At 37.1% G+C, this 15,183-nt stretch overlaps 1 protein-coding gene across 1 annotated transcript in view; it reads left to right on the top strand.

Moving 5' to 3' along the window:
• GALNT2 (polypeptide N-acetylgalactosaminyltransferase 2) overlaps window positions 1-15,183 on the top strand; it is a 94,849-nt gene that overhangs the window by 59,996 nt on the left and 19,670 nt on the right. Inside the window, exons 4-8 of the mRNA XM_065057735.1 lie at window positions 1,631-1,729; window positions 2,314-2,381; window positions 3,244-3,309; window positions 6,726-6,847; window positions 12,812-12,899. Of these exons, the coding sequence (XP_064913807.1) occupies window positions 1,631-1,729; window positions 2,314-2,381; window positions 3,244-3,309; window positions 6,726-6,847; window positions 12,812-12,899 (443 nt within the window). The remainder of the gene's footprint in view (window positions 1-1,630; window positions 1,730-2,313; window positions 2,382-3,243; window positions 3,310-6,725; window positions 6,848-12,811; window positions 12,900-15,183) is intronic.

The following is a 15,183-nucleotide window of genomic DNA, read 5'->3' as shown; positions in this document are numbered from 1 at the left end:
AGGTCTAGACTGAACTTTTCAGTTCCAGTTCTCTTTTATCCAAATCTATTTTCTTATTCTGTGTAGTAAAATTAAGTGGTGTAACTTGAAGAAGGAAGGTCTAATCTCTGTGCCAAAAGTGCTGACATTTGTTTTTTTGGCTTGAGTTTCAACTGTGGCACTATTGACACAGCAAAATAGGAGGACTGCTACTGAGTCAGTTGCAGCAGGGAGTTTTGAAGAGCTGAGACCAAAAATACTCAGTGGAACATTTTTCCAGTTTTATTTGGATGTCTACAAATCTTAATTTTTCCCTCAGAAATATGCAGTAGTGTTCTTCTCTTGAGTTTTTTTAGAATTGAGAGGCTTCATTGCCTTGAATAATTCTACCCTGAGTGGCTCAAGTACTCTCATCTGCAAAGAGATCAGTGTAAGTTTAATGTGACTTTAAAAATTATTCTAATGCAAGTGCCTCACATTATAACTGCATGCACAGTAGGCCCAGCCTCTGTGAGCAATTTGAAAATTAACAGGAAAAAAAACCCAATCTTTTTTGGTGCACAATAGTGAATGTCTTGTAGCTGTCTAGATGAATTGCCAGAAGCAGCTCGCAAAAGAGAAGGTCTTAACTCTTTCCAGGAAGGCAGACACGTTTGGTGATTCTTCCTTCAGTGCTGGTTGCTGCTGACAAAGCCGTCTTGTACACCTGCCGTTTGAGAAACAAAGCTAGATAAGGCAGTTGTGGGCTTGGCATGGGCTTTAGAACTTTAGATAGCAATGTAACTTGCCTCTCTTCCTTTAAGAGCTAGTTTGGTTAATACTGCACAGAATACAGAATTACTTGCTGATTGTGTATGTGTATGCTAGCTGGTTTTATCCCCTCTGAAGGCAACTACGCCTGTTAAAACTCTACCTCTAATTTTAAATAAATGAAGAAACACATCACAAGTGTGTGTTACCACATGAATGAAAATCACTATTGTGACCTGTCAAACTGTAATGCTTTCAGCATGAACTTGATATACAGTGTTTTCTAGTACTGTTTGTTTCTAGTAGAATGAGAGTAGTATCCTTTTTTTCCAGGTTTATTGTCAGTGGACTTAAACAGATGAACTTTATGTAGTCCTTGAGGAGGTATTTTGGGATTTGCTTCTTTTTGCTTTCTGTATTAATTTCACACTACTAGAGGTGATGGAAAATTAGTTGATATAGACAAAATTTTTCATTATCTTTATGGTTTAGAATGATGTAGTTCTGTGTTTAGTTGGCTCAATGTGCTCACAGCTAGCTTTGTTTTTCAGGTTCTGAGTATTACAATCCTTGCAACTTCTTATTAGAACAGAAAACTGTTTTTATCTATGAGCAACACCAGGATGTTACAGGAACTTTAAAAATGAAGGGAGAAGTGAGCATGTGCCATTCTAAAGACGACATGGTAGCCTGTGAACCTGGGCGTTTTCATTGAAAATATGCTAATTTGATTAGATTTGTTGAATGATTTTTAAACTAAAATAAGCACTCTGGTTTCATATTCTTATGTGAACGGTTCTTATGACATACTACAGTGATGACTCTTCTGAACCTGCCAATATCTGACACTGTCACCTCAATCTGGTGTGTACTAAGACAGCTACCAAATTATGTCTTCTAGGTGTCAACGGAAACAATGGCGGATAGATTTGCCAGCCACCAGTGTGGTGATCACCTTTCATAATGAGGCAAGATCTGCTTTGCTTCGAACTGTTGTCAGGTACACCTAAGACAGACCTTGATGATTTTTGTTTTGTTTTGTTTTTTTCTTTCTGCTGTGAAGGCCATTTGCTCATGTCAGATAATAGCTTATGATAAAGGAGGGAGTTAACAATCCATCATGCTTTTCTGAAATATTTGTAGAGGGAAAGTTGAGCAGTAATTTCATTTGTGCCTCTAATTCTTATGTGCTGAAATAGTGGCATTAAACGAAATTGCTTCCCTTAACTACAAATGCATGAAAGTGTGGAAGCAATTAGTACATGATGTTTGGAGGTTGGCTATATAACTAGTTTCAGGAAGAATTCAGCAATGATGTGTTTTCAGGGAATATTTGACCTGCAAGACTTCCATGTTACAAGTTGTCTAATCCACCCATTTCTGGAGGCTGGAATTTTGGGGGGAACAATCCTACGTGTGCCTCTCTTCACGAATGCTTTCTGTAGGAATAAGTCAATAGCTGTTCTTGAAGATAAGATTCTTGGCTGGGTTCTACTATGACTTAGTGAAGTAACTGCTTTTATGACATTGTTATGAAAAGTTAAGACTTCTTAGTATTGAATATTTTTTTTTTAAATGTTTCAGTGTCCTTAAAAAAAGCCCATCACATCTAATTAAGGAAATCATACTAGTGGATGACTACAGTAATGATCGTAAGTACTTTTACAGGGTCTTAACTTTATTTAGTTGATTCTGGTAACACTTTCTGTATGTGCTAGTAGGTGACTCAGTTAAGAACAGGTCATGTGAACAGGAGTTTGCAGACACTAATCCAAAACCAGTTCTTAATTCTGTCATACCTGTCCTTGTGGAAATGTAAAGAGTTCTGATAAATACTTCAGATATATTTTATTACTTCCTGCTAGCTGAAGGAGCAGAGTATATAATTGAAAACAACCTTGACATAGTATGTTATCTGATGTAAAAATAAAACCTGTGATGCTTGCACAAAATATTTTTGTAGCACTGCTTTAAATGTATTTTTGTAAGTACTAAGATATCGCAATACAAACTGGAACACTTGAAATGGACCTATGAGCAACATTCCTTAAAGGATTTTAATGTCTACATTTGCATTGTTACTTTATGGCTACTTCAAGATAGTTTTAAGCTTTAATGTTAGTTAGAAAGTGAACTTTCTTATATGCAAATAAAGCGATTTATTTAATCCTGTGAAAGTTCTTTCTTATGCAATGGAGAAACTGTCTAAAGTAAGCAAAGAGAACATAATTAAAAATATTTCAAGAGTGCAAAATTAAATTAGCTTTAAATAACATTAGAAGGGTAGCAATTTCTTAGCCTGGTGACTTTTCTTTATTTCTGGTGAGACAAGTAGGTTTTTATTTTTAAGCATATGTGTTGTATTTAACTGTTTATGACCTTAAACGTTTTATACTACAAAGTTTTTGTTTTTCTTTGAAGACAGCCTCTCTTATGCTGTATTTATGTATTATATTGGATATCAAACTTGTTCTCATATCTTGATTTTTTTAAAATTTATTTTATCTTTTAAAGCTGAGGATGGTGCCCTCTTGGGAAAAATAGAAAAAGTGCGGGTTCTTCGAAATGATCGCCGAGAAGGTAGGCTTAATCTGAGGAAAGTACGATACAAATTCCACTCTGCTGCTTTATCTGTTAATCTGTATCAAGTCTTTTCAGGGAAGATTCTGCTATACATTCCATATTGGAGGGGGAATTTTCACTTTGTAAATCAACTTACTGGGGGAAGGAATTAAACTGCATTTGTGCAAGTAAAAACAGTAATGCTGATTAATTCTGTTTTGTTTTGTGTGCACTTACCCATTGTTGGCTTTCATCAACTTGAGAAATTGGCTTTTACCTTCCATCTCTCCTTTCTCTTACTGTACTGAATCTTCAGTTAGGCTGCTCCTGTTTTATATAAGCTCTCACTGTAAGCTATGAATGTTTGAAACCCTCCAGCTTAAAAATATCCCTTTTATTTTTTTGGTGGTTTCCTTATAGAGTTCATTTTAAGGATCCAGTTGATGGACAGCCCAGCAAAGAGTTTGTTTGGCGAACCTGAGAGGGTTTGAACAGCCAGGAGGGCTGGGGTCATGTGTGCGTGTTTTATCGAAGCCAGTGTGCCCTGTAACAAACTGGTCTTAGGTTTTTGTTTTCTTCTTTGTTGCTATGTAAATTATGGTCTCATATCACTGAGCCCTTTAGTCCTGGCTGTGGAGCTTAAAGTATTAGGTACAGGCAACTGCTATTTTACAGCTGTTTGAAATAATAACTGAGAGTTGACAGTTGAGATAGCTGACTAAGTTAGCAGAAATGGGCTTGTCTGTTTTTATAGGCACTGTATCTTCTAGGCTGCCAGCCTGGCCTGGCGGGGGCAGATAGAATCATCAGATTGTCAGAAACTGGAAATGACATGCACAAAACCTGTGGTGTCCCATAATTAGTTATTGCAAACTGATGGGCTCTTAGTGTTGAAGTAGTTTATTTGGGATATACTTGTGAAACAAGGCTTGTTAGGAAAGCAGGCCTCTTATGACATGCTGTGATTGTGGGGTTCTGATCAATACAGCACTCAAAGATGGAGGTAATAGTAATGGAAACATGGAATAATGTAACACTTTTTTGATTTTTTTTTTTTAAATAATTATAGATATTAACTTTGTACTGCAGATACAGATGAATTGAATTTCCATTTGTACTTAAAATATGCATCAGCATATCAGAAAATGAAACAGGTTTTGATAAATCTCTTACTGTGTCAGAAAAGAAAATCTATTTGCAAATTGAAGGCACAGTACTGTCTTACTTTTTTTATGAGATTAGGATTAAATTATTACCTGTGGGATCTACTGCACTGTTTATAAAGTTTTGCCTAGGCATGTATATGTGTAACCAGGTGATAGTTATTAAATTAAAATATTTTAAGATTTCATTTGCTTGCTAGCTTGTTATGGTTGAGTTTTATACTCACCTTCCTTTGCATTCTCAAGCGTAGGCTGATACTGATATCTTGAATACATATAAATTAAAATACATAGAAATTAAAACTTAAGAGAATTCATAAAATCAACGAGTGTGTAAGACACAAAGAGTACCATGTTAGTATGAACAACAGAGGAAAGCAGCGTGTTTTAAATAAAAGTTAAATAAAGGGAAAGTGTCTGTGTAGGGGATGACATCGACTGCCTTGCTTTCAGAAATGTGTGATGGTAGATTTTGGTCTCATCTGTAGGACCAGAGTTTTTTATGGGAACAGATGTGTTTTGGGGGGCATGGTAATTTGTGAATGAATGTTCAAGGAACCTTCTGAAGTCTCTGTAAGCCCGAATGTGTTTGTACTCAATGACCATGTGGTCACCTCAAATTTTAGGGAGAAAAAGTTGAAATTATAAACATTGTGTGTTTTCTATGGAAATAGAGCAAGACAGTGCATTCTCTAAGAATGTAAGTTAGAAATAAGCTCTGGAATGGAGGAGTTGCAGAAGTAAAATATACATAACCAGAGTGTTGGAATTAAGAAGACAGCATAAAAAACAATGAGGTTTAGTTACCTGCCAACAAGTAACAGATAAGGCATAGAAAGTACTGTCGGAGTGCGTCAGCACAGTGCGTACCTACAGCAGTGATGGGCCTCGCATTTGTAGGAAGAGATAGTGCAAGGATCTTGTTAGACAGACCAAGCAAGCTTTTCCTCTTAAGCATCTTGTATTCTGTTTGGCAGAGTCATAGCTTGAACGTTTATTTTGTAAAGGGAATGGACATGGGGTCGATTCTATCACAGTGCTTCAGTTAGGGGACAAAAAAAACCCTAAAAACCCTAAAAAAAACAAAAACTAAAACACCACCCCCCCCCCCCCCCCAAAAAAAAAAAAACAAACCCAAACAAAAAAAAAAAAAAAAAACACAAAAAAACCCACACCCAAACCACAACCCAAACTTGGTGAGAAACAATGTAAAGAGGGGTGTGGGGGAAGTAATTACTTGACTTTGGCCTTGAGTGCACAATTAAATAAATACATTTTGAAAAGTGCTAGAGAAAAATAGGAAATTTGCAAAGAAATGAGAGGAAGCTTGCTATTTTCTGTATTGGAGTAAACGGTAGGATGTTTTGGGGTATCTATGTAAATATAACAAGGGACTTTAAGGAATGGTGAGATCATCCAATGAAATAATATTCAAAAGGAAGGAAGGAAAGGAACAGGGCAAATAAGTGAGATGTAGAGAAGAACCTTTTGGCTTTACCAGAAGTTTCCTCCTAAACGAATCTTTGTAAGATAAGATTTAAAAAAAAACTACCACCACCGCCCCTCACCCCCCCCCAAAAAAACCAAACCAAAACAAAACCAAAAAAACCCCACAAACAACAAAAAAACCCACAACCACACACCAAACCCGACAACCAACCAACAAAAACTGAAACAAAACCACAACCAAAATAATCCACCAAACCACAAAACAAGAGTAGCAAGAAACACAGGGAAAAGGCAGTTGAAAGGCCTGGGGGGAAGGCTCCCAGACATGAATTAATGAAGCATGGTTATTTCTGGAAGAAGTTGGTAAAAGGACAGACTCTGATGAGAACTCGGATAGGGGGGCAGCAAAAAGGTGAGTAGGATACATTAATGATGGGGCTTTTCTCAGTTCTGTTGTAGAACTGGGGGAAAGGTGTTCATTTCAGGACTGATCTTGAGTAACATCAGCATAAATACCATTTATTGTAATGCAGACCCAGCTGTACTTGTGTACCACTTTTTTGAAAAGCTACTTTAATTCTTCCACTTAAATCAGATTGAAACCCGTAGGCTGGGGTGCAGTAGGTTGAAAGCTTCCAGGCTGTTTGCTGTGAAGTCATTTCACGGAATTAGTTAACTAGATTCTCATTTTGATAATGGAACTTGTGTGTTTTTCCTGAGTTAAAGTAATTCAATTCACAACTAACTTGGAATGCAATATTTTCTCACTAGCGTTGACTGTTTTCCTCAGTAAGTACTTTAATGTTCTATCTTCACTTTCAGGCTTGATGCGCTCCCGTGTCAGAGGGGCAGATGCAGCACAAGCAAAAGTACTGACCTTCCTGGATAGTCACTGTGAATGCAACGAACACTGGCTGGAACCACTTCTGGAAAGAGTAGCTGAGGTTAGTAAAGAGTTCTTCTAAAGTAATTTCCTGAAGGAGTAGCTTTAAAGTTTAAAAGCCATCCGGTTTATACTACATTAATTTTATACATTTTTCAAAGGAAGATTTTTCTCTGAAGTGAGTTGATAGACATGATTGGAGTGCTCTGTGATTAAAACCTACTTTTTGTTCATTTAATCTGTGAACACAGGAGCATAAAATGTTAATATTTATTATTATCTTTACAAGCAATTCACAACTATGCTGCTTAGGTTCCTTAGGGACCTCAGTAAGTTCTGAAAATCTTTAGAGCAAAGTATAGTTCTCCTCAACAAATATATCTCAATGTAATTCAGTTTACTTGAGTATTTATGCCTCCTTAAGATTGAGTGTGATAATAGGAGAGAGGTTGGGCTGTGAAACCAAAGTTCTCATGGAAATTAGGAGGGACTATGGGCTCATAGCTTCTACAAAAATTCTTAGTTTGTGTCCTAGAAAAGCAATTGAGAAGATTGAGAGTGAAAGTATACAGTTTTCTCCAGGGGTTCATTATACTTGTTAACATGCTCTGGAGGAACTCGGTTGAAGTGGAAAGTGAATCAAGTGTGATCCCAGAAAGCACTGGGGAACGCTCAAGACAACAGAGTCTTTCTTAATTTCATTCTCTTTCTGGCAAACTCCCCTTCCTGGAAGGGCTTCCTTTCAAAATGCTTCTGTAAAAAATGATTTTGCTAAGCTATTCTGTCTAATAAATGCACAGTTCTTCACTTATCGTCCCTATACTTCCCATTGCATTTCCTCAAAAAGGACAGGGAGGAAAAAAAGTAAAACCCATTTACTCAATATGCAGATGGAGAAGCTATCAATTGATGTCTGATATTCCTTATGCTGTTTGATTCTGTGATGCTTTACTGCGTATTGCAGAAATACTGTAAGTCGCCTAAGACATATCAGCAGTTAAAATCCTATTTTGGAGTAGAAATAGCTTTAATCTGCTCAAACCTGGGCACTATTAAAGTACCTAGAGCCTACATAGCCCTTGAGTGTGAGTAACATAGAACTTGCTTCTATTTTTGTGTTTGTGTGAAGTGTTGCAACCTCAAAAGAGTTGGGGAAATTTCTTTATTAAGTAGGAAAATAAACTTGAAGGCATTAAATATACCTCAGAAGGACGTGGAATGCTTGCAGCTAAAGCTCTAATAGATTCTAAGACGTGGAAACTGTGTTTGAGCCTTTTAGTGTGAATGGTTTGAAGCATCTACCTGTTGGAGAAATCAGAATGAAATGGTAGCTTTGGTCAACAAAACCCTGCTTTTAGCAAGACAGCTGTTTTGCCATTTACCCTGTTTCTTGTCTGTGACTTTTTTTCAGGGCATACTCATTTAGCTTTCTCTAGCTGATCTGGGATATGAAAAAGTGCTACCGTTTCATCATAACAGAATGTAAAACCTCTTATTGATTTGCTAACAATTTTGCGAAGATCCAGCGTTACATGTGGTATAACTTGGGTGAAACTGGTGTATATTTTACTTCGTGCAGCATCTAGTTTTTAGCTGCACATGAATTATTAGATCCTTCAGTACTTGCTCTTCACAATTGTCAGCATGATACACACTAAGCATGTGTGCCATGTAATAGTTTTCAGCTGAATGAATACAGTTTTCCATTCTTAAAAGCTTGATGTACTGTTAAATAAGTAAGTGGTGTGGGATTCTATTTTATTTTCATCTGGGGAGATTCCTAATTTAACAGGTGTGAGGTTTGATAAAGTAGCTTCTAAGCTTTCTGCTCATTCTAATAATTAAGGTATAGGTAGTGTTTATAGTATATGATAGTTCTTTGTTATTGTAAATTGGTTTTGTTCATAGTGCAGACAGTATGTTACTTGATGTTAATTGGCAGCATTTTCTTGATAGTCTCAGTGACAAGAAGCTGAATAGAAATGAACTCATTTCTGCTCTGGCCTTCAAAGGTAACTTTTTCAGGTCAGGGCTACTATACATTCATACAGTATTTTCTGATGCGCTGCTGCATCTCTTCTGTATGTGGTGGAAAGCATGGGTTGTTTTTTTTTTTGTTCCAGAGTTGCCCACTTGGCATTTAATTCTGTTTGAGTTCTGTGGGATTAGTTGTGTGTGTCACAATATGAAAATGTATGGCTTCCAAGAAACAGCCTGAATTGAATCAGTTCTACAATGTTCTATCTGATGTGCTATAACCACTTTAGAGAGCCATGTCTTTGACCTCTTGTTTGTGTTAAGAGCACCTGAGGCATCAAGCTCTCCTCTCCAATTGAAGGATGATCCATCCCACAGTTTTCTGTGAGATGATTTCCTGGTTAGATTATCTTTGTCTATTGACTGCACTTGCTTAGCGTTCCCAGAGGGGTCTGACACTGCTGGGGGTTTTTCTTCAGCAATTTGAGCAAAGGTTTAAAGCAGAAGTAACATATACAAGGTGAATATTTATGAGTTCAAAACATGCAGATGCCTGTGTAACCTGGAGCTGCTGTAGCTGCTCCCTCCTAGAGAATGGTTTCCTGCCTGATTCCCTAAGGCTGCCTTTTATACCCTCTAGATTTGTGTGTGTGTGTGTGTGTGTGTTGGTATGGGGAGACTGAATAAGGAGCCAGTGGAGTTTTGATTCTCCTAAAATGTCAACATAGTAATAAGTATACAAAATCTTGAAAACATTGGTAACTGCTAGCTGTTTCATGAACATTTGTTTACTTGGCTTTTTTCCATTAATGATTTCTAGTCACTTTGTTCTGTTCTTATACCAGTTATATGAGAGAAATAAAAATTGGAAGATTCTGGTGCAGAACTGAACTTATCTGTTTTCATAGCATAGCTGTAAATCCAATATCATTCTTAGGAAGGTATTTTTAAACAGAAGATCTTAAAGGGAAGAAAGAGCTAAGATTAAGAAATGAGATGTGGATTCCTTTTTTATATGTCTCAGATGTGACCTTGAATGAGTCAACTTTTAACCGGCATAACGCTGAAAGGAAAATATTTTTATTTTCTCTTAGTCTTAAACTTAATCTTTGAAGTGTCTTAAGGTTTTTCAGAGGGAGGAGCAAGCACTGTATGCAGAATTTTGAGGATAATTCCTGATGATTTATGAGAATAATACATAATAGTCTAACTCTCTAGAGCATACATAACCTCCTTATGAAATATTAAAACGAAATAGTCTTCTACTAATTTCCAGGCACTACAGACTTGCAGTATTCACATTATTTCTTTCCATTATCCTCACAAAAGAAGCACATGGTTTACCAGTTGTATGTTATGTATGCAAATTATGGTGTCAACCCCTCAGAACACAATGAGATTACAAAAAGAAGAGTTCCTTTTTGCTCGTGTTTTTGTTTCTAAAATGCACGTCAGATTTCTAATTTAATCACACTATGGATAAATAAGTGTCTTGCTTTAGGATAATTTAAAGGGAGCAGCTGCTTTTGAGTATTTTAAGTGGATGAATTTCCTGTACTTCAGAGACCCAGAAGCTCTTTTTGGCAGACTCTGCATTAATAGCTTTGTAGCGCCCTGCAAAGCATCCCTGTAAGAATGTACAAATCTTTTGTCTGCTTTGCTGCTGAGTAAATCTATAATTTCAAATAATGGAAGGAACAGTATGTTTCCAAGCCAACAAAGCGTTGGTTGTACATCAGACTGAATGCTCACAGCCTGAGCATTTGTCTGTTGTAACAACCGTAAGTTGTTTAAGTAATAGTTAGGTGTAGCAAGTGGTGTTAGCATGATGTCACACTGAGATGGACAGAACTAATCAGAACAGCAATAAAAGCCTCAGCACAGGGGAGAGAAGCTGAAGCTCCATCTCACGTGACACCTGATAGCTTGGGCAGCTTTCACCACCACATTCAGCTGTGCCAAGCAGAACCATTTGAGAAAATGCAAGTTTTTTTGTCAGAAAATGTTTTTGGAGATGGGTATCCATGTGTAAGCTGTCTGAGTTTCAGACAGAATAAGGAGGAAGGCTGGTCTCGTTTTTGTATTTCATGCTGATGGATGTAGTGTGAATAACTGGTTAAGGCTGGATATCTTCTGTCTCATCAGTCTTTATATAAAGGCGTTTTCTAATTCTATCACTGGATATAGAATGCCTAAAATAAGGTCATGGGTGTACCTGAAGTATTGTAGTGGTATAGGGGGGCACACAAGCACATTTAGTGTTTTGCAGTTAAGGTGCAGTAAATCGTAATTGCCTCCCAAGCGGATCACAGCAAAACTGTATACTTGCCATTCATTACAAACATGGACTTGGGCTGCAGCTCACAGAACAGGAGCTAAAGGTGTGACTGATGGGGAAACAGGACAGGTGGGTCATCTTTGTCTGTGTTTCTAGTTTGCCGTAGACCAAGCTAATTAATACTTAGTAGCAGACCTGATTAGATGTTCTATTGCATTGCTCATAAAAACTGATATTTGACCTGGGTGTTGTAGCTGCAGTCAAAAGGAATGTAGAAATCAGTAGTGAGCCTCTGGTTTTTAGCTTTGGCTTCAGTTTGTATTCTCTTGGGTTCTTTTGGCCAATACAGAAGTTATTGACCTTTTGCTCACTCAGGCTGAATTACTGAGTTGTTATTTACTAGGTCATTTGAGCTTATTAAAATAAACACAGATTGAATAATTAAGATTAAATAAATGAAACCAGGTGTTTAATATACTTATTGGACCAAGCAAAGAATTTGACTAAAATAGTTGCTTTTAAGTCTCTTGTTATGAGCTCAAGCTATTCCCATACTAGTTTGGTTCCAGTCTCTTCTGCATAATGCTGACTAGCAAGGGGGGATACATTGCTGAACTGCTGTTGAGAATGTATGTATTGTCGTTTGAAGACAAACTTGTGAAATAAATTCTTAAAATGGCAATGTTTAGATTGGTAGGGTTTTTTTTAACCATGACAATTGTCTCTCTCTATAACAGTTACTGAGATCTCCTGTTTTTTCAAATTTTTTTTTTATAGTCACAGATTTGATGATACACTGTTCTGAAGTTATCTGTGCTCTCTGAATTATGTTAAATTATGGAGCTCAAAATTTTATTTTGAACTCAAGCAAAATGTTCCATAAAATTAGAGTACAAGTTTGCCTCACTGTGTAAATGTAAATTGCCCGCAATAAGTCACAGAAACAAACTGGCTTAACCGTGATATTGCTTTTCTAATATTAGATGAGTGCTTTTTTTAGGCTACTGATGTCTTGCGATCCTGCTGGTTGATGAATGTTGAGTTTTTGGAGAGACTTCTGGGTTTTTTTTCTTAAACTATTTTGACAAAAAACATCAGCCAAGGTAATTAACCTCACTCAGAACAGTATACGAGACCATGGTTGGTCAGAGGAATGTGGTGTCTGTACTGCTGGAATTTTGGCTGCTGGAGATTAAGAGCATTCAGCAGTTTGAGGGTTTTTTTTAGGTTCTCTTTCCTATCTAAGTATCTGCTTGTGAAGTGTGATTCTTCTAGTGTGAAATGGGGTAGCATTAACCTAAGACTTTTCTGACTGCAGGAAGGCCTAAGTGTTCCTTAAAGGTTGAAATAACAGTAAGACCATAGTAGACCGCATGGCTAGAGATTTGCTGTGGAAAATATGACTTGCCTGGATGCTGCTTTTCTTTGAGCTGGTTTTAAAAGTAAGAATGGAAGCACTGTTTGCTTGGCTGCCTTTAAAACTACAAGTTTGCTGCCTTCTTCAAGAGCAAGTCAGAAGAGGGTGATTACTCTGAGTAGACTGGATCAGAAAGAGGATTCAAAGCCACATTGTGTGGTTTCTGCTTTCTGCAGCAGGGCTGAGCGATGCTGTTCACAGCACTGGCTCTTCAGAGCCATCAGCTGAAGTAAGGGGAGAGCTGTGGGAGATGTGCTCATGAAATCATGCTGAACTGATCAATATCTCATCCTACCTGCATCTTTATATATTGATTTCATTATTTCAATATTACTTTCTAATATTTATTTTAGGACAAGACCAGAGTTGTGTCTCCTATTATTGATGTAATTAATATGGACAACTTCCAGTACGTGGGGGCGTCAGCTGATTTAAAAGGCGGTATGTACCTGTACTGGAATACAAATTAAAAAAAAAAAAGCATCAAGAATCAAAGCTCATAATCACTGCAGTTGTGGAATGGGCAGTTAACATATGGTTCTTCCTGCTCATGGTTTAAGTTCTGTAGGTCAGTTGTTTCTAGGGTTGGATTTTAATTGGCCTTATTGTCTTTTGCTTTAAAACAGGTCCTCTTGATTATTCTAATTCTTATAAGTTTGTGCTGCCTTTTACCTATGTGCAGTGCTCACTCCAATGTTTGTAGGACTGTGTACATGTCAGAAGCAGCTTATGGCCAGGGTTTATGATTCTCTTTTTAGATAAGACAGGCTTTAATTGCTCCCTAGCTTAAAAGCCCATCAGCAATGTAGTGCCTATGAGCTTTTTCAAGATGCTGGTTTGCTTAAAAAAATTAAAATCTTCTGAATAAGCAGAAAGCTTTGGAATGTGTTTTAAAAATAAATGTTTGTTAGCCATGATCTGTAATTGTGAAGAGAGTATCATGTGACCTTGAAATTTGTGGTGTTTATACCTTTACAGTTACAAAATTTCCTGTTAAATTGAATTTAGATATATTAGTTTCACTGTGTCTAGCTAGTGTAAACCGTTGAGAGCAAATATTAAAAAGACTTGTGAAACTCTCTCTGCCCCCAAGAAAAATCCTCCCCTTTTTTCACTGTAAGCAAGAATCTAGTATTTAAAATAGCTGTTCTTCTTCCCCCCCTCCCTTTTTTTGACTGAACTGTCTGCACAAAGATATAAAATGAGCCACAATACAGAAATTATGCAGTGCTGTTTCTGCAGTGTTTCAGCTTTTTCTGAATGGGCTTTCTTGAGCGTGGAAGGAAAAACTAATTCCAAGCCTATTCTGTCAGTTACTAGTCTCTAACTGGCTTCCAGGTGTTGTTCCAGTAAACTACAATAAAAGCAATATTTGCATAATGTCACATAGGGTGCAATTTCCAGTCAGTGATGTGGAGGTGAGAGGTTCTATGTCCTTTTAATTAACATCCTGAAGTAACACCTACAGTGCATATATTCACAGTATGCTAATGTATAGGTCTGTGCTATTATCTGAGTGCCAGCTTTTTTAAAACCTTAAGGCTTTTACCCAATCTATTCATTATGCCTCAAGCATGGAAATCTCTATACCATTATGTGGCTTTTATTGTTGCCTGCAGTAGGAGGAGGAGTTCTTTCACTGAAACCTTTGCTTGGTTCCTGCAAGGTTCGCACACTTTAATTCTTCCCAAGTGAAGTGAAAGAAGATTGAGAGATCGTTTCACTTGTTACTGCTTTATCTTTGGAAGTATGTTTCCCTTTTCTCCTTTTTTTTTTCTTTTTTTTTTAATTTTTAGTGCTCATTTTCTCCCCTTGTATGCAACAGAAATAGATGTTTTAATTTTTTAAGTGCATGGAACCTCTGTACTTCTGGATTGAGGAGTGAGAAGCTGGTTTTTTGGGTTTTTTGTTTTTTTTTTTTTTAATATTAACAATAGAAATTTTGCACATACCAGTGTTTAAGGCCATTTGGGTGTCTCTTGAAACATGAATAATATATTTCTTTTCAGTTCCCAAAGGACAGATTACCATGTTACAGGCACTACCATGTTTGATGTCATGGGACACTTTCGCTGGGCCAAGTCTAAACATGGAAAACCAAGCTATGCTTTCAACCTGAGATAGAGTATCTGAAGCATGGAGGGTTGAGACAGCTGGGACAGCATTTGTGCCTGGTCTGTTTTGAAAGGACTTAATCACCCAAGACAAGCAACCTAGCAAATGCTACGAAGGTTTTAAAGGAGACAGGGCTAAAAAAAATTCCCCATGTCTAGCCAATACTAAATCCATGCACTTCATGTTACAAATTTTTTGTTGAGGGGGGATTTGCAAAAGTGTTTATGCTGCCCTGAGAAACACTTCAATTTCTGGAATAAACTGTAGTTAACTGAGATCTAATAATTTAGAGTATGCCTATGATGCAGTTTACACTGGATAGAATTTCATAGTGGATATGCACTTGTGTTTAGAAAAACTCCTTTTACAGAATTACTGATATTATCTGATTGAGTACAGATTTTTCCCAGAGTCAGTGAAAATGGAGACAGTTTTTATGGGTAGACAATTTATACACATGTTCAGAGTTTGTAACAGAGTGCTGTGTTCCAGAAGAGACCCCTTGTGTTCACTAGAGTATACGTAACTCTATCTGTACTGCTTCTGCCAGAGAGCGGTAGTTTTTTTTCAAGTTCCCCCAGATGCAAGTAATTTTGCTGGGTATGTATGA

This window comes from Columba livia, chromosome 3 (genome assembly GCF_036013475.1).
Source record: "Columba livia isolate bColLiv1 breed racing homer chromosome 3, bColLiv1.pat.W.v2, whole genome shotgun sequence".
In the NCBI taxonomy this organism is placed as follows: domain Eukaryota; kingdom Metazoa; phylum Chordata; class Aves; order Columbiformes; family Columbidae; genus Columba; species Columba livia.
The sequence above is the reverse complement of the archived record's forward strand: the minus strand, read 5'-3'. Positions and strand labels throughout refer to the sequence as shown.